Source organism: Rhinopithecus bieti, unplaced genomic scaffold (assembly GCF_001698545.2).
Source record: "Rhinopithecus bieti isolate Rb0 unplaced genomic scaffold, ASM169854v2 scaffold_50517, whole genome shotgun sequence".
NCBI classification, from domain to species: Eukaryota; Metazoa; Chordata; class Mammalia; order Primates; family Cercopithecidae; genus Rhinopithecus; species Rhinopithecus bieti.
In genome coordinates, this window is record NW_016819943.1 from 170,577 (window position 1) to 190,785 (window position 20,209).

At 46.1% G+C, this 20,209-nt stretch overlaps 1 protein-coding gene across 1 annotated transcript in view; it reads right to left on the bottom strand.

Moving 5' to 3' along the window:
- The window catches only part of NGEF (neuronal guanine nucleotide exchange factor), a 143,472-nt gene that overhangs the window by 32,875 nt on the left and 90,388 nt on the right, over window positions 1-20,209 (bottom strand). The window contains 2 exon segments of the mRNA XM_017859388.1: window positions 12,728-13,026; window positions 19,468-19,610. Coding sequence (XP_017714877.1) covers window positions 12,728-13,026; window positions 19,468-19,610 — 442 coding nt within the window.

Sequence of the window (20,209 nt, forward strand, 5' to 3'; positions counted from 1 at the left end):
CCGCCTCGGCCTCCCAGAGTGCTGGGATTACAGGCGTGAGCCACCGCGCCCGGCCTCCCAGAGTGCTGGGATTACAGGCGTGAGCCACCCGCCCGGCCTCCCAGAGTGCTGGGATTACAGGCGTGAGCCACCCGCCTCGGCCTCCCAGAGTGCTGGGATTACAGGCGTGAGCCACCGCGCCCGGCTGGGTACTCGTGTTTTTCTTATTGACAGAGCTTTCTAACAGACTGATATCTGGGTTTTGCTGATGTATATGAAAACAACTAATTTTTGCATGTTTATCTTACAACCAGCACTTCCTGGAACTGCCTTACCAGGTCCGGTACTTTTATTTGATTCCGTCGGGTTTTTTAAGTAGGAAACCATAACTGGCAGATAATGGTAGATAAAGACATTCCTTCTTTCTGGCTTTCTCTCCTACTCCTTTCCTCATCTCACTACCTTGGATAGAGCTTCCAGGGCAACACTGAATCGTGTTAGTAGGCACTGCGTCTTGCCTTTATTGCCACCAACAATTTTTTATTATGTATGATTTTAGCTATAAATTTGAAATTTTCTTTGTAAATCTCAAGAAAGTATCCCTCTGAGTTTTATCTAGATGGCAATAGTGTACTCCTTTCTTTTCCATCCTCTTTGAAGATCCATGTATTTTCCTCCTCTGGTCTATCAGTATGAAATTTTGGCCCCAAATATCTAAATATTAAACTATCTTTGCATTAATTCATCCTTGCTTAATGTATATTATTCATTTAATCTATCTCCAGATTTGATTTGCTTATGTTTTATGTGATTTTTTTTAACCTTAATTCATGGCAAGATAGGTCTGCGTTTTAATTTTTTTTGGAGGGGGTAATACTTATTTTGTTAGGTCAAATACAATAAAATGGAAGATATTCAATCTTTTTGATGTTTTACTGCATGATAAAATTATCATGCAGTAAAAGTGGACTTTTGGGGTTGTACAGTTCTATGAATTCTAACATATCTGCAGGTTTGTGTAACCCACAATATAATCAGGATGCTCAACAGTTCCAACACTCCCCACAACCCACTCAGCCATCCCGTCTCCCCACGCTCCCCCAACACCTAACCCTTGTGCAACCATCCCATCTCCCCACGTTCCCCCAACACCTAACCCCTGGGCAACCATCCCATCTTGCCACACTCCCCGCATCCTTCACTCCTGGCAACCACTCTTTGCCAACAAGATCTGTTTTCTGCCACTAGTGTGGTCTCTTTCAGAATGTCATAGAAATGGAACCACACAGTGTGGAACCTTTCTCGATTCTTTTGCTCAACAAGATGCCTTTGAGAAACGTCGATGTTGTCGCCTATCAGTAGCTTCATCCTTTTTATTGCGTGGTACACACCACCATATGGATGTACTGGTTTATTTTCTCTCTATCTGTTGAAGGACCTTTGGCTCGTTTCCAGTCTTCGGTGATTACAAGCATGCATTCATGTACACGTTTTTCTGTGAACGTAAGTTACTATTTCTCTAGAGCAGTGATTCCCAACCAGGAGCAATTTTGGTCTCCAGGGGACACTCAGCTAAGTTTAGAGACAATTTTGCTTGTCACAATTGGGGGGAGGATTGCATCTAGTGAGTAGTGGCCAAGGATGCTGCTAGACCAATGGTCCAAAATTTTTTTAACATCAGGGACTGGTTTTGTGAAAGACAATTCTTCCACAGACCAGGGGTCGGAGGGGGCTGGATGAAACTGTTCCACCTCAGATCATCAGGTATTAGATTTTCATAAGGTGCAATTAGAGTCTCATAAGGAGCGCACAACCTAGATCCCTCGCATGTGCAGTTCACAGTAGGGTTCGCACTCCTATGAGAAATATAGCCGTAAATATAGACGAAGCTTTGGTTGCTCACCTGCCACTCACCTCCTGCTGTACGGTGAGGGGGGAAGGCGGGGGGTAATGGGGGTGGGGATTGGGGACCCCTGTGCTAGACATCCCATGACACACAAGACAGCCCCTGCAACAGAGAATTATCCAGCCCCAAAGTCAACAGGGCCACTGATGAGATGCTGCTACAGGGCAGGGCTGTTTGGTAGTATGATAAATGCATGTTTAACTCAGTAAGAAACCACCAACTCTCATAGTGGCTGCACCATTTTGTGACCTCACCAGCCATGTAGGAGAGTTCCAGCAATGTATGCTGTGTGTGCACACAGCACTTGGGACTACCCTGATTTTAAAGCTTTTTGTAAGCAAGTGTGTAGCACTTACTTGCCTTCTGTATATCTCTTTTGGTGAAGCATCTGTTTAAGTCTTTTGCCCATTTTTAAACTGGATTGTTGTTTTTTTACTGTGAGTTTCAAGTTCTTCTGTGTATTCCGGATGCAAGTCCTTTATCAGTTAAGTAATTCGCAAATATTTCCTCCCCATCTGTAGCTTCTCTTTTCATTCTCTTAAGTGTCTTTTGCAGAGCAAAAGTTTTTAACTTCGATCAAGACCAATTGATCAATTTTTTTGTTTAACCTCAGGTTATAAAGGTATCTCCTATGTTTTCCTCTAAAAGTTTTAAAGTTTTGCATTTTACATGTAGATCCATGATCCATTTTGAGTTAATTTTTGTATGAGGCATGAGGTTTAAGTTGAGGTTAATGTTTTTTCACATATGTATCCAATGGTTCCAGCATCAATGTTCAATATTTGTTGAAAAGACTGTCTTTTTTCCATTAATTTGCTTTTGTCCTTTTGCCAAAAATCAATCAGCCATATTTGTGTGGGTTTATTTCTGAACTTTCTATTCTATTCCACTGATCTATGTGTCTGTAATTTCATGAATACCCCACTGCCTTGACTACTGTAAACTTGTTAGTTGTCTTAAAATCAGACAGTATGACCCCTTCAGCTTTATTATTTTTCAAAACTGTTCAGGGCTATTCTAGTTATCTTGCCTTTTCTGATAAATTTTAGGATAATTTTGTCTATGACCAGAGAAAATACTGAGATTTTGACTGAGTTGCATTTAATGTATAGATCAATATGGGAAGAGAATTCACATCTTTACTATGTTGAATCTTTCAATCCATGAACAGTTTGTCTCTTGATTTATTTACATTTTATTTGATTTCTCTCCTCACTGATTTGCGGTTTTCAGCACACAGATCCTGTACATGTTTCATTAGATTTATGCCTAACTATTTCATTTTGGGAGCAGCTATTGTAAATGGTATGAGAATTTGAACTTCGGTTTCTAATTGTTCACTGCTAGAATACAGAGATATGACTGATATTTGTATGTTGGCCTCATATCCAGCAATCTTGCTAAAAATCTCTATTAGTTCTAAGAGGTTTTTGTGGTAGATTCTTTGGGATTTTTCAAGTAAACAACTCATCTGTGACTGGGGCAGTTTTACTTATTCCTTTCCAATCTATATGCCTTTTATTTCTTTTTCTTGCCTTACTGCACTGGCTAGGATTTTCACAATGATGTTGAATAGGAATGGGAGCGGTGAAGGAACAGACAGCCTTCCCTTGTTCCTAATCTTAGGGGAAAAGCATTCAGTCCTTCACCATTAAGTATGAGGTTTGCCCTAGGTTTTTGGTAGATGTTCCTTATTAGGTCCAGGAATTTCCCTTGTTTTCTTCCTTTGCTGAAAATTTTAATGATGGCTGAATACTGAATTTTGTCAAATGCTTTTCCAGCATCAATTGTTGGAGTAACCATGCAGTTCGTTTTTTTTTTTCTTCTTTAGACTGTTAATATGGTGGGTTACATTGATTGATTTTCAAATATTTAACTAACCTTGCACTCCCAGGATGAACTCCACTCAGTCACGCCATATTGCTCTTTTTATACATTGCTGGATTTGAATTGCTATTTTTTTTTTTTTTTTTTTTTTTGAGACGCAGTCTTGCTCTGTCGCCCAGGCTGGAGTACAGTGGCCGGATCTCAGCTCACTGCAAGCTCCGCCTCCCGAGTTTACGCCATTCTCCTGCCTCAGCCTCCCGAGTAGCTGGGACTACAGGTGCCCGCCACCTCGCCCGGCTAGTTTTTTGTATTTTTTAGTAGAGATGGGGTTTCACCGAGTTAGCCAGGATGGTCTCGATCTCCTGACCTCGTGATCCGCCCATCTCGGCCTCCCAAAGTGCTGGGATTACAGGCTTGAGCCACCGCGCCCGGCCTGAATTGCTATTATTTTTTACTGAGAATTTAAAAATAAACATTCATGAGGAATATAGGTTTGTAGTTTACTGTTCTTATACTGTCTTCCTCTGATTTTTCTATAAGGTGATGCTGGTCTTCTAAAAAGTTGGGAAGCATTCCTTCTTCCATATTTTGGAAAAGAATGGGGAAAACTGATACTATTTTCTACTTTAAATGGTTGATAGAATTCACCAGTGTAACCTTATGGGCCTAGAGATTGCATATTTTGAAAGATTTTACATAAGAAGTCAATTTCTTTAATAGTTACAAGACTATTCAGGTTATTTATTTCATTTGGGGTGAGTTTTGGTAGCTTTTAGTTTGGGACATTGGTCTCTTTCATTGAAGTTGCCAAATTTATGTGTGTAGAATTGTTTATAATATTTCCTTATTACCCTTTAAATGTCTCGAGGACTCATCATGTCTCCTTTTTCGTTTCTGATATTGGTCATTTATATCTTCTTCTTTTTGGTCAATCTTGATAGAGATTTATTAATTTTATTCATCTTTTCAAAGAGTTCAATTTTGGTTTCACTGATTTTCTCTATATTTTGAAAAATGTTCCATGTTGTTGATTCTTGCTCTTATATGTATTATTTCTTTCCTTCCACTTGCTTTGGTTTTACCCTTTCCCCAGCCCAGTTTCTTAATGTGAAAGCTTAGGTTATTGTTTTGAAAGCTACCTGCATTCCTAAGTAAGTATAATGTTATAAATCTGCTTCAAAACATTGCTTTTACTGCCTCCCACCAACTCTGGTATGTTGCAGATTCATTTTCAGTCATTTCAAAATATTTATAACTCTCCTTGCAACTTCCTCCTTGACGCAGGGATTATTGAGAAGTGTGTTAATTTCCAAGTGTTTGGAGATTTTCTGTTATCTTTGTTACTGATTTCTAGTGTAATTCCATTAGGGTCAGAGAACATACTTTCTATGACTTCAGTTCTTTCAAATACGTTAAGGAGAGTTATGCTTTACCTTGGTGACAGTTCTATTTGCACTTGGAAATAATGTGTATTCTGCTGCTGTTGGGTAGAGTGTTCTAGGAATGTTTATTCCGTTTGGTTGATGGTGGTCCATTCTTCTGTAACCTTACTGATTTTATGTCTCCCAGTTCTGTTGATTACTGAGAGAACAGTGTTCTTGACTGTATATTGACTATTAATATACTCTTCTATTATTATTGTGGATTAAAATAATTTTGTAACCGGGTGTGGTGACTCACGCCTGTAATCCCAGCACTTTGGGAGGCCTGAGGCAGGCAGATCACAAGGTCAGGAGATTGAGATAATCTTGGCTAAAAAGGTGAAATCCTGCTTCTACTAAAAACACAAAAAATTAGCCAGGCGTGGTGGCACACGCCTGTAATCCCAGTTACTCGGGAGGCTGAGGCAGGAGAATCGCTTGAACCTGGGAGGCAGAGGTTGCAGTGAGCTGAGATCCTGCCACTGCACTCCAGTCTGGGCGACATAGTAAGACTCCATCTCAAAAAATAAAAATAAAATAAAATAAAATAATTTTGTACGTGTTTGTACTCTAATTTTCAGATTTGGTTATCAATATTATACTATGTTCAAATAATTTGTGTATTTCTCTCATTTCCATGCTTTAGACCAGGGGTTGGCAAACTACAGCCCATGGGCTGACCACTTGTATTTGTAAATAAAGTTTTACTGGAACACAGCCACACTCATTCCTTTACATAGTGTCTATAGCTGCTGTCACACCACAACAGTGTCTATAGCTGCTGTCACACCACAATGACAGAGCTGAGTAGTTTTGACAGACAGTATGGTCCACAAAGCCTGACGCATTTTTTATCTGGCCCTTTAACAGAAAGTTTGATGATCTCTGCTCTAGACTTAATGCTGATCAATACAGTAGCAACTGATGTTTGTTTAAACTGGGTGGAATTAAACATTCGGTTCCTTAGTTGCACTGACCAGTTGCAAAGGCTCGGTAGCCACATGGAGCTAGTGACTATTGGAGACATGATGTAGAACATTCCATCATTGCCAGGCATGGTGTCTCACACCTGTCTCAGCACTTTGGGAGGCTGAGACAGGCAGATTACTTGAGCTCAGGAGTTTGAGATCAGCCTGGTCAACAAGGCAAAACCCTATCTCTACCAAAAATAGAAAAATTAGCCTTGCGTAGTGGTGTGCACCTGTAGTCTCAGCCACTCTGGAGGCTGAGGCATGAGAATCGCTTGAACCCAGGAGGCTGAGGTTACAGCAAGCCAAGATTGTGCCACTGCACTCCAGCCTGGGTGACAGAGTGAGACTGTCTCAAAAAACACTAATAATAAAAATAAAATACAAAAGAACATTTCTGCCCAGGTGTAGTGGCTCATGCCTGTAATCCCAGCACTTTGGGAGGCCAAGGCCGGGGAATCACCTGAGGTTGGGAGTTCAAGACCAGCCTGAGCAACATGGAGAAACCCCATCTCTACTAAAAATACAAAATTAGTCGGGCATGGTGGCGCATGCCTGTAATCCCAGCTACTCGGGAGGTTAAGGCAGGAGAATCGCTTGAGCCTGGGAGGCGGAGGTTGTGGTGAGCTGAGATAGAGCCATTGCACTCCAGCCTGGGCAACAAAAGTGAACTTCTGTCTCAAAAAAAAAAAAAAAAAAAAAAAAGGCCAGGCGCAGTGGCTCAAGCCTGTAATCTCAGCACTTTGGGAGGCCGAGGTGGGAGGATCACGAGGTGAGGAGTTCAACACCAGCCTAAGCAACATGGTGAAACCCCTTCTCTACTAAAAATACAAAAATTAGACGGGTGTGGTGGTGCACACCTGTAATCCCAGCTACTCAGGAGGCTGAGGCAGAAGAATCACTTGAGCCTGGGAAGCAGAGGCTGCAGCAAGCCGAGATCATGCCATTGCTCTCCAGCCTGGGCTACAGAGCAAGACCGTCTCAAAAAAAAAGGAACATTTCCATCATGGCAGGGAATTCCACCGGAGAGCTCTGCTGCAGGCCAGCCTAAGTAACACCAGACTCTTCTGGGATTTGAATATGAGTCCTCTGGGTACAACATCTTTCCTGTAGGTGATTTTTTGGGGTTACTGGTATATTTTTGCGTATTTAAAATTTTTACTTTTGATTCCATTGTTAGTAGCTTATATTTTCCTAGAAAATCATTCATCTGTTTTCTATCTTATCAAGACTTTTGCACGGTATCTTCTTGGATCTCTGTCCTCTCTGTTCTCCTTCGGTTTGTTGTGTGTTTTCCCGGTGTCTCAAGCTGGCATCTCAGAAGTTCATTTAATTTTGTATTTATCTCTTTTGATTCTTTCTATTCTTTGGAATTTGTTGTGCATTTTACACACACACTGCAAGTCAACTGGACTCACCACATGTGCTCAGCAGCCACGTGTGGCTAGTGGCTGCCAGAGCGGGCAGGGCAGTTCCAGAGAGTATAAAGTTCAGTACAAATCTTTTCAACCAACCTAATTATTTCTTTCTGATTCCCCATCTCCCTGCTCTGTCCCACTCCTGTAAGAGAGTGGAATGTGCATGGCAACGTCTCCTCTTGTTTCTGACAGATTCTGCTTTCTTTTTTTTGGTGGGGGCGGTGGAGTCTCATTCTGTTGCCCAGGCTGGAGTGCAGTAGCGTGATCTCGGCTCACTGCAACTTCTGCTTCCCAGGTTCAAGCGATTCTCTTGCCTCAGCCTCCCAAGTAGCTGGGACTACAGGCACATACCACCACGCCTGGCTAATTTTTGTACTTTTAGTAGAGACAGGGTTTTACCACATTGACCAGGCTGGTCTCGAACTCCTGACCTCAGGTGATCTACCTGCCTTGGCCTCCCAAAGTGCAGGGATTACAGGCATGAGCCGCTGGGCCTGGCCTTCTGCTCTATTTTTTTGTCCAGTTCATAACACTTCCCAGCTATTACCTTTTCACTGCAAAGTGTACCTCTTGGGAACAGCCTTTCTAATCATAAGACACAATATCTGAAGATTAGGTTTAAATGAATAAAAGTACTGACAGATTTGCTATCAAAATGGAAAAGAGATTTTTATCCAAAAAGAAGATGCCGTGGACCAAGTGAGAGGGCACATAAGCCCTTGATAATGTCAGCTTTTTGCTGCGCACTGCCTTCAGCTCCTTATCTGTGTTATTTATTCAATCTGCACAAGCCTGAGAAGCAGGTACTAGGATTCCCATCTTACAGATAAGGCACAGAGAAGTTAAGTAATTTGCATAAGGTCATACAGCTAAGAAGCAGCTGAGCTGAGAAACCTAGGCAGTTGGGCACCAGTGACTCTGTGCATAAATTGCGTCCCTTATATTATCATGCAGGAGAAAACATTTGAAAATCTAAAAAAAAGGAAAAGAATATCCAGAATGTATAAAAAGCTACTACAAATCAAGAAGATAAATGTAAAGAACCCAATAGAAAAGGGGGAAAAGATAACAGGCACTGATAGATAAAGAAATGGATACAGCCAATAAACATGTGAAAAGATGCCGGGCGCGGTGGCTCAAGCCTGTAATCCCAGCACTTTGGGAGTCCGAGACGGGCGGATCACGAGGTCAGGTGATGGAGACCATCCTGGCTAACATGGTGAAACCTCGTCTCTACTAAAAAATACAAAAAACTAGCCAGGCGAGGTGACGGGCACCTGTAGTCCCAGCTACTGGGGAGGCTGAGGCAGGAGAATGGCGTGAACCCGGGAGGCGGAGCTTGCAGTGAGCTGAGATCCGGCCACTGCACTCCAGCCCGGGCGACAGAGTGAGACTCCATCTCAAAAAAAAAAAAAAAAAAAAAAAAGAAAAGAAAAAAGAAAAGATGCTCAAATTTACAAGTCATCAAGGAGGGCAGGGTAAGACAAGATACAATGTTTCACCCAACAGGTTAGAAGTTTGACAGCAGGGCTAGGGAAGGTGCGTGCAAATAGCCTCTCTTGCACCACTGGTAGCAACGTGACACTTGTACTGCCTTTTTGAATGGCAGTTGGGCAGAGTCCATTACCATTTAAAATGCACTTCATTCAGGACGAGCAGTTCCACTTCCAGGCTGGTCTCAGACGTGCACAGAGATGTTCGCACACACACACTCTCCTGAGCAACCTCTGCTCAACTCACTGGCTGAATACCCCGTACTCTGCTACCTCCCAGGCGCTCAGGGCAGAGGCTACCTGCCTGCCTCTCTCCCCATCTGGCGAGGATGCACCCACTGTCATTTGCATTCCTCAAACTTACTCAACCCAGTGGCAACTGCGATGCAGTTGTATCATTTAATGATAAAAACCAATGAATTCTCAGTGGAAAGGAAGTTGTTTTAATGAAAACTGAGCTGAAAGCTCTGAAGAGTCCAGGAAAGGCAAGTTGCTAAAAAACTATCACCAAAACCAAGCTGCTACAGAATGTGCTGAAACTAAAAGAAGTGTAAAACACTGTAAAAATCTATGAGGATTTTGCCCTTAGTCTGCATAGGTGTCTAAACTCCAAAATTAAACGGTGCATTATGGCTGTGTCTAATCAGGAGAGACAAAATAGATAAAGCTGGTCCTCCAGGGAAAACCCATGATCCAAGAAACGGGCTGGACACATTTGCAGTTTATATTTTTTTAAACAATGAAAATACACAGAGGATTCATGTATTTCATTGCAAAACTTATTTTTTTTTTTCTTCTGAGACAGAGTCTTGCATTGTTGCTCGGGCTGGAGTGCAATGGTGCGATCTTGGCTCACTGCAACCTCCGCCTCCTGGGTTCAAGTGATTCTCCTGCCTCAGCCTCCCGCGTAGCTGGAACTACAGGGACCCACCACCATACCTGGCTAATTTTTTGTATTTTTAGTAGATGAATAAGATGACAAAACAAGATGACTCTGTTCACTTGGGTAATTTTTCTTGCCCTGAACTCTACTCTGTCTGATAATATAATGGGTTTAGATTTCTAATCAATTGGATAATTTCTTTTTTTATTTTTATTTTTTTCGAGACAGAGTCTTGCTCTGTCACCCAGGCCAGAGGGCAGTGACACCATCTCGGTGCACTGCAACCTCTCCACGTCTTGGGTTCAAACGATTCTCCTGCCTCAGCCTCCTGAGTAGCTGGGATTACAGGCACCCGATACTATGCCCGGCTAATTTTTTTTTTTTTTTTTTTTTGAGACAGAGCCTCACTTTATGGCCCAGGTTGGAGTGCAGGTGTGTGATATTGGCTCACTGCAACCTCTGCCTCCTGGGTTCAAGGGATTCTCCTGCCTCAGCCTCCTGAGTAGAGTAGCTGGGACTATAGGCGGGCACACCACACCAGGCTTATTTTTGTATTTTTAGTAAATATGGTGTTTCACGACATTTGCCAGGCTGGTCTTGAACTCCTGACCTCAAGTGATCCACCCACCTCGGCCTCCCAAAGTGCTGGGATTATAGGCATGAGCCACCGTGCCTGGCCCACCTGGCTAATTTTTATATTTTTGTAGAGCTGTGGTTTTGCCATGTTGGCCAGAGTGGTCTTGAACTCCTAACCTCAGGTGATCTCCCACCCCGGCCTCCAAAAGTGCTGGGATTACAGGTGTCAGCCACCACACCGAGCTTCAGTTGAAGAATTTCTGTCCTTTAATGGAGGAGTTTAAGCTGTTCGCATGTATTGTTGTAATGGATTTGTTTGCTGTTAAATTTGCCACTAATTTGGCGCTGTTTGTTTTTCATGCTTCTTCACTGTTTGCTCTCCATTTGTGACAAGGGCCTTTTCTCTGCTTTCAGCTTTGCTTATGTTGTAAAAGGTTTCTAACATGTGTTTAAGTTCTACTAGGATTTATTTCTAAGCTTTTATTTTTTTTGAGATGGAGTCTTGCTGTGTCACCCAGGCTAGAGTGCAGAGGCGCAATGTCGGCTCACTGCAACCTCCGCCTCCGAGTTCAAGAGATTCTCCTGCCTCAGCCTCCCGAGTAGCTGGGATTACAAGCGCCTGCCACCACGCCTGTCTAACTTTTGTATTTTTAGTAGAGACGGGGTTTCACCATCTTGGCCAGGCTGGTTTGAACTCCTGACCTTGTGATCCACCAGCCTCGACCTCCCAAAGTGCTGCAGTTACAGGCGCCTGCCACCGTGCCCAGCTAACTTTTGTATTTTTAATGGAGACAGGGTTTCACCATCTTGGCCAGGCTGGTCTCGAACTCATGACCTCGTGATCCACCAGCCTCAGCCTCCCAAAGTGCTGGGATTACAGGCGTGAGTCACCACACCCAGTCTTGTTTCTAAGTTTTACATTAGAAGTTTTACTAAAAATAAATCGATGCAGCCATTTACAAATCACTGCTCACAAGTTAGGAAGGATGCCAAAGTCTAAACATTTTCCATACTCTACCGGGCATGACACCCAGGTGAAGCCTAGGTGGCCCTTCAAAAATCCACTTTTATCAAGCCTTCCCTAGTAGCAACTCCATTCATCGTAAAACCCAAGTCTCAGGTATATGATGCTGGTCAGGAACAATTCACAGTTTTGGTCATTAATCGCGTATATAGGCTACTGTTTCATGTTTTAAATAAACAAGAGCAAATGTTTCTGTAGAATCTAGCACAGGAGTAATCGGTGGGTAGGGAAAGGCAGGACTTTTGGAGACACAGCTGCCACAAGAAACAAGCACAAGGGTCAGCTTGGACAAGCATGTGAGTGTGCTCAGGAATGCAGGTGAGTGTGGTGGTGGTGAGACGGAGCGGAAGAGGACACAGATGATGGAACTAGGTGGACCAAGTGCTTATAAAAACCAAATCTCTTCTTTTGTTGTTCCCTTCTGTGCCCACTTTTTAAATTTCACAATTAACACGAACTTGTATATTCACAATTTCTCTCCACCATTCTTCCTGTTACTCCTGACCATACGCTTGTTTCTCTATACCACAAATTTTCCCTTAATACTCAAATGATCTTTGTTCCGCTAAAACAAACACTTAAATTTCTTATTCATTTGTTACTGTTTTTAATTGATTATTTCTCCCTGCTAGCAACAAACCATCAGGCAACTCAACGATTTTGCCTCAGCCTAATTGACAGTCACTGAAGTCCACCTGAACCATCAAACGAAGGGGCCAGAGACATGAATCCCAGATTTCTGTAGCATTTCAGGAGCAGCTGGGCAAGCTGAGGGACCTCCTTCAGAGACCCCATTCATCCAAAGTTCAGACAGTCCCAAAAGAAAGTGGTGGGATAAGATAGTGAACGCAAAGAGATATGGCAGACCTCCGTCAACCACAGATCACTGCAGCTATGGCACAGTCACAGTGAGCTCAGCATTGCCTAGTGCCGTGGCATTCACGCGTGACGGAAATATGCAACAACGATAACGAAGGGTGGAAAAACTGTGATCAGACAGCAATGCTTCAGATGCTCAATATTGGGGGTGAGCTATCCTAGAAGGTAACTGGGTGTCTCTTGCTGCCTGTAAAACCATGTTTATTTTTGTACACGTTCTAGATGGACAACCCTGTTGACGATTCCTCTGGTGAACCAGCTAGGGCACCTCACCCCTAGAGGAAGCCTCACCCCAGCAGTGAGGGCCACCCCTGTGTGCTGTGGGGGAGCCCCCACCCCTCGGCGCTTGTTACCTCTTGCAGCTTAATCTCCTCAGGCTGTAGGATCTCAAGCACCCCGCTGCTCCGGATCTCGGGGAGATCCTGCCAGAGGTTGAACCTTGAGTGAGGGTTACTGAGCAGGCAGATCTGGGGCAGAGCCTTCCTCTCTGGTGGGCTGGCCGGCTCCTCCTCCTCCTCTTCCTCTTCCTCCTCTGGGGTGTCCTCACTGGCCGGGGACCCATTGGTATTGTCTTCTATTTCTGCGTCCTGTTGCCTCCTGGTTTCAATTTCTTGGAGAGTCGATTTATCTCGGTATTCCTGATACAGGAGCCCTGAAATCAAAGAGTTGTAAAAAAGAAAAGGAAAAGATCTCAGATGACAATCATTCCAAATCCCTAAGTCAAGGCTTCATGTTCTTATCAAGGGTGGCTGCTGTGTCCAGGAATACACAGTGCAAGCCAGCCCTGCACCTGTCTCAGCGGCAGGCTCCAGACCACGGGATACACTGCCATCGTCTTCATTTCTTGGGAAAGACCAGCATGCTTATGTTTTTTCCCAACACATAAAGAAATGCCCGAATGGACTCAAAATCCAATATATGCTTTCCCCACACACACACGGCAAACAAGAACCTAGAACCTGAATGTGTCCACCACCAAGTTGATGGGAATGTCCCAACCGTGTCTCATTTCCCAGCAGGGTAATTTCTGTAGCCCTAAATGCTTCAATATTCAAACTCAGGAATATCCATTTGTGCAGTGGGGTAGCTGTAAATTCTCATTTTGAAGGAAAATCAGCGTTTTATCAATCTTATGATTTAAAAGGGAAACATTCCCTTTTGCTTTCACAGCTGCAGACTTCACTGACCAACTGTACTTGCAATGAATGCTTTCCAGTCTCTCAGGTAGATTTGGGAGTGCAGCTGAATCAGAGCAAATGAAGCACCTCCAAAGGGATAACCCCATTTCCGATGTCCTGGCCTTGGGACACAGGGACTTCCTCTCCGCACAGGCAGCCATGTCAGGGTGGGGGGTTGCCATGGCTGGGCGGGACGGTAAGGGGTAATCCTGCCTGCTGCAGGCTGGGAGGAAAGAGGTCAGACCCCAAGGTCTTGTCCACAGTGCCACAGAGGCAGGAGTCTAGCCCGAGGGCAAGGGCTAGACAGAGCAAAAACACTCTGTTCTACATGTTATTGTTTTAAAATTTATTTATTTTGAGATCGGGCCTCACTCTGTCACCCAGGCTGGAGGGCAGTAGTGCAATCATAGCTCACTGCAGGCTCCATCTCCTGGGCTCCAGTGATTCTCCTGCCTCGGCCTCCTGAGTAGCTAGGACTACAGGTGTTTGCCACCATGGCCAGCTAGTTTTTTCCTCTTTTTTATTTTTTGGTAGAGATGAGGACTTGCTATGTTACCCAGGCTGATCTTGAATTTCTGGCCTCAAGCCTCAGTTCCTGGTCTTGAACACCTCTCCCCTCAGCCTCCCATGGTGCTGGATTAGACCTGAACCCCTGTGCCTGGTCCTGTCTACATTTTAGAAGCATAGACTGGGAGAAACCGGCTGCAGCAGCTCCCTGGGAGAGCCAGGATGGAGGCCTGCACTGAAGGACTGGGAAGGGGATGAAGCCAAGTGCCTGATTCGGGGACAGTTACAAGATACAGGACAGGCCCTGGGCCATGCATAACATTCAGGTGACCAGTGAGGCAGCAGAGACCAGAGGCCTCACTGGAGCAGATGAGGGTCTGGCTGAGGGTGGCGTCAGGGTGGTGAGCATCGAGATGTACCCAGGCACCCAGGTGGAGGCCTTGTGGGTATCAGGATGTCCTGGTCTGGCCCTTGGGACAGTGGCCGAGGCCCCTCGATATGTGCAACTATGAGACAAAGATGATTCCTAGAAAGTTGCAATATGGATGAATATAGCACTTGATAAGCACTTGCTCTTACAACGCAGTACAACTGTTAGCTATTATTCCTTCTTTAATTGTTAAACATATCTAAACTGTAGAAAAAGGAAGAAAAGAAAAACAGACCACCTTCAAAATCCTGAATGAGGCTGGAGAAATTATATTCATGAACAGGAACCTAATAAGGCGGCCCTATGAATTAAATGACTTGGTTTCCAGGGTCTGTAACTCCAAATTACAAAGCCTCTCTGCCAAGGTAACCAGAGCATCCACTTCAGCAAGCTAAAAGCCCATGCTTTGCCAATGATGCAACCCAGCCGGATACAACATGGAGTTGATTCGACAAAGGAATAAAAAAGAAAATCCAACTCTAAGCTAAATGCAACCCTGACTCAAGATCTATAAAGACAGGTCTGACGTCACCACCCACATCAGTTCAATAATGAGCCTAAGGTAGGCCGACTGTTGCGACGTCAGGCTATCACCATCCTGTGATTCTGACACTGCGGTTACAGAGGTTTAAAGAAACCAGGTTTCACGGGTTGACTTGGATTCACTTTTCAGTGCATAGTGCAGTGTCTCCTACATAGTAGGTACTCAACTACTTGTTAAACACCTTTTAAAAATGCGGTTTCCAAGGCTGGGTGTGGTGGTTCATGCCTGTAATCCTAGCACTTTGGGAGGCTGAGGCGGATGGATCACTTGAAGTCAGGAGTTCGAGACCAGCCTGGCTAACATGGCAAAACTCCGTCTCTACTAAAAACACAAAAATTAGCTGGGTGTGGTGGCAGGCACCTATAATCCCAGCTACTCAGGAGGCTATGGCAGGAGAATAGCTTGAACCCAGGCGGTGGAGGGTGCAGTGGGCCGAGATCGTGCCACTTCACACTAGCCTGGGCAAAACAGCGAAACTTCGTCTCAAAAAAACAAAACAAAACCAAAAAAAAAAAAAAAAAGAAAACAGTTTCCAAGCTTCACAAAAGTGTCTCACTTGGCATATTTTGAAGGCTCAAAATATGTCTTATGTGTGCTATAGTCGGTAAATCATGGGTGAATACTATCTTGAACATCTCACTGTGATACATATGCTGAACAAAGACAAAAATATCAGCATTGTGGGTAGCTAGGTTGAAAATAATAGTTCTGAAGCCACCTCATGGCAGACGCTGTTGACTGCCTCTCCTGCACCCCCTCGTGCCCCTCTGCCCGGTTGTAAGGGGAGGGCTTCTGTTTGGGTGCTGACCCAATCTGTGCTCGGAGAAGTGAGTGAAGGTTGATTGATCAAAACCTACTATAAGGCCGGGGGCAGTGGCTCACACCTGTAATCCTAGCACTTTGGGAGGCTGAGGCGGGCAGATCACTTGAGGTCAGGAGTTCGAGACCAGCCTGGGCAACATGGAGAAATCCTATCTCTACTAAAAATACAAAAATTAGCCAGGTGTGGTGGCAGGCGCCTGTAATCCCAGCTACTCGGGAGGCTGAGGCAGGAGAATCACTTGAATCCAGGGGGTGGAGATTGCAATGAACCAAGATTGTGCCACTTCACACCAGCCTCGGCCAAAGAGCGAAAACCTAGGATAGTTCCTTGCCCCTTGCCAGTGGTGGGTTAGACACAGGCACGAGGCATAGCCTGGCTGCAGTGGTGTGAGTGCTGGTGTCCCTCTAGATTCATACGTTGGAACCTAATACCCAGTGTGAGAGTTTTAAGAGGTGGAGCCTTTGGAAAGTGACTAAGACATGAGGGCACTGCCTCTGTGAGAGGGATTCACGCCCTCCCTTATAAAAGAGGTGGATAGGGCCAGGCAGAGTGGCTCATGCCTGTAATTCCAGCACTTTGGGAGGCTGAGGTGGGTGGATCACGAGGTCAGGAGTTTGAGACCAGCCTGGCCAACATGGTGAAACCCCATCTTTACTAAAAATACAAAAATTAGCTAGGTGTATTTGGCTGGCGCCTATAATCCCAGCTACTCAGGAAGCTGAGGTAGGAGAATCGCTTAAACCCGGGAGGGGGAGGCTGTAGTGAGCCGAGATTGCACTACTGTACTCCAGTTCGGGTGACAGAGCAAGGCTCCGTCCCCAAAATAAATAAATAAATAAATTTTTAAAAAGTGGTGGAAGGGAGCTGCCTGGCCCCTTCCATCCTGTGAGGATGCACCAAAGAAGGTACCATTTTTGAAGCAGAGAGAGCCAGCCCTCAGCAGATGCTGAATCTGTTGGCACCATGATCTTGGACTTCCTAGCCTCCAGAACCGTAAGAAATAAACTTCTGTTATTTATAAGCCATTCTGTATATGGTATCTTGTTACAGCAACTGGAACTGATTAAGATACTGGCCAAGGAGAGTAAGGGCACATCTTCTAAAGGCTTGTCAAAAAGCTGTCCCTCCCCCACAGACACTTGAAGACAAACTGCCCTTCCTGTTTCACACATGGCTCCCTGAGGATGTGATGCCTGGAGCTATGGCAGCCATCTTGTAACATAAGGCCCACCTGGAGGAGACAAGCAGCCAGGTGACTGCTTGGCTGAATGAACCAACTCTGGAACTTCCTACCTTTGGACTCATTAACTGAGATGGGACACTTTTGTTGTTTAAGATCACTTTTTGTTAGATATTGTTACCTGCAGCCAAAGACTGTCAATACAAGTAACCTTAGAGTCTTTTCAAAACTTTATACTTTTTTCTGGGGTATTTAGAATACAAATTTAGACACCAATGTTTCTGGAGTTACGGTGTTAGACAGTTACCTGATACAGTGTGTAACCATTTCTCATAACCTTTCATTTTTATTTGCCTTAAATTCAGATTACAAAACGAATAAGTTTTCTTTACCTGAGAAACTATACTAACATATTAAATTTCTGTAGTCAACGTACTGTCAGTAGATCATGCTTTCCTATTTTATATATTGTACGTTTAGTCGGCACAACTTTAAATGGAAATAAACTTTACCCGTAAAGGTTTGCACTTGGAATTACCTCCAAGTGGAACTGAAGACTCCCACTTTTCTTCCCCGTTAATCAGCTTTAGGAAGCTGCCGTCCTTTCCTAACACTTGGCAAATAATTGCTGAACTCACAGAGCTGAAGGCAGCTAGGCTGTTGCAGGGATCTGTTTAGCACAGACCTCAAGTCTATGACAGAGGTGAGAAGAGGGCAGGGACAGCCCTGGGCTGTCAATCAACACATCTGTTGAGCTACTATGGGTCAGGCCCAGGAGCCAGGAAAAGACATTCACCATGACAGCAGCAGACACCTGCAGGAGGTAGCGGGAGGAACATCAGAGGCCCTGCTGCTTCCCAGTTGAGCACAGTGACGCCCCAAGTGACCAGGCACTAGAGCTCGGGACCCTGCCTGCCAGCTTCGGACTTCTGCCACCGGCCCAGCAGGTTCAGCCGTCTCCAAGAAAGATAGCTCCACACACCCATAGTGCAGAAGGGAGGCACGATCTCCTCCCCAGCCTGGATGTTCTTCCTGGTCATGACACTGATCTTAGCAGAAGAGGAGCCCTTTCAAGAGGGTGGAGGTCAAAGTCTACAGTGTATGCTAAGTCAGATGTGGCAGTGTGGCAGAGCTGGGAGAAAGGGGTTGTCAGGGGCCTTTGTTTTAAAATAAGGATTTTCTAATTGGCATCAGTTTCAGATCAGCCCTTCTCCATCCCCCCCGCAACCAAAAAGAAAAGCCGCCACCAGCACCACCATCACCACCCAGCCTGACACGTGGAGGGGGCCCACTGGGAACAAAATTCCTGGAGTCAGCGCGGCTTAACAGCATGCAGTGTGCGCTCCACCCCCTCAGCTTCGCAAGGGCTCAGCTCCTCTCCGGGCTCAGTTTAGAAAGATCCCTGCTAGGGAAGAGTGGGCTGCCCGGGAAAGGACTCCCAAGCACGGGGTCTCCTGTGGCGATGGAAGCTCCACTTCCCCACTGGAGACACATCGTGTCTGTCCAAGCATTTGGGACTGGAGGACAGTAATTATACATTTAGTGAGAAATTTTCGAAACCTAGAATTTTTATTTAACAGATAGACTGTCAGCTGCTCTGACAACAATGAAGAACCAAAAGACTTTCTAAGCAGCCGGAACCATTTTCAGCGTAAGGGAACCTATATTATTCATTCACGGGTGCCTCTCGTGAGACATGAGAACTAGCTTGATGTCACTAGTGATTTTTTTTAATGCAAGTATTAAAGTTCTTGGGTCACTATTTGAATCCACTTTTTCCCTATTCACAGCGCTTCAGGTGCAGTTATGTAGCAGTTGGACCACACAGGCTGAGCCTCGGCTTCCCTTCCCGGCCGCATTCCTGGAGAGGCTTCCCTTCCTAAGCCAAGGGCCTCTGGGGCTCTTGCTTCCTCCCTGCTTCGCCTTTCCTTTCCCTCTGCAAAGTTGGCCACCGCCTCCTCTTCTTGAATCGCACCCGGCTTTTCCCAGAACCCCTCCACCCCTTCACACACCGCCCCCTCTAGCCCAACTCTGCTCCCAGCAGCCAGTTTGGCTCCCAGGTCTTCCCTGATGGGGGATAGTGAAGTCCTCCCCGCTACACAGCTCAACAGCGCTGCTTCACCCCTTCTTTCTGGCAGAAATGATAAGGGGTCAGAGAGGCCTCCCACCAGACAAGAGCTGGGTAAATAGACCTCTCCGCAGAGAGCAGGACAGAAATGTTTGCTAAAGCCCCCTTGTGCAGCGCTATTAAAATGCGGCAGTTTTGCCTGCGGAACAATTTAGAGCCAAACATGTCAAAAGCTTTCCTTACCCATGTCAGAGGCATTCCTTCGTATGAAACACAAAGGCATCCCATGAGCAGGAGGACCCTCAGAGTCCTCCGGGGACCCGCGTTTCCCAAATAAAGCCCGGCTACCGCGAAGACACCCACCTATTTGTTCAATGAGGTTTCTCCAGGAGTCGGCGGGAATGGGGTGGATCATCCGCAGGGCCTCGGTGAGCGTGGTGGGGCTGTCGGCCAGGGCCGGCCACTCCTCGGGCGTGGCCCCATTTCCCGGGGTGGAGGACGACTCGCTGCCAGAGAGGGAGGACAGGGGCTGGTTATTTTTAAGCGAGGATTCACCTCGGCTGGCTCGCGAGGGGCGTGCGCACAGGCGGCTGCCGGCCAGCGGGACCTTACCCAGGACCGTCCAGGGGCAGCGACCACAGCCGCCGCAGCCCCTCCCGGCCGGGCGGGCCCCAAAGGCCCTTTTTGTCACCGCACCAGGGCGCGACCGGGTGATTCATTTCCACACCAGCCCGCCCAAACCTCCATGGTTTTGGAGCTCCCGGGCAGGCGGTGGAAACTTGGCGCACCGTGCCCACTCTCCGGCGCCGCTCCGACAGCCCGACGGGTCCCGCGGCCAGGAGGCCACCCGGTGTCCCTCGCCGTCACTCGGTTCCCGGTCCCTTTCGGATTCCGAGCCTCCCGTCCCCAGGCCACGCGGCACGGAAAGGGGATGCTGAGCGGGACGCGCACGACCAGGGCGCCCGGGACGAGGGCGCTGGAGGAGACTCCGGGCAGGGACCCGGGTCCCAGGGGCCCGGGCCGGGGCTCATCACCCACCCGATGGGGTACGGGCCCGACGAGGCCCGGGGGTGGGAGCGGGGGCGGCGGGGGCCCGCGACGGGGG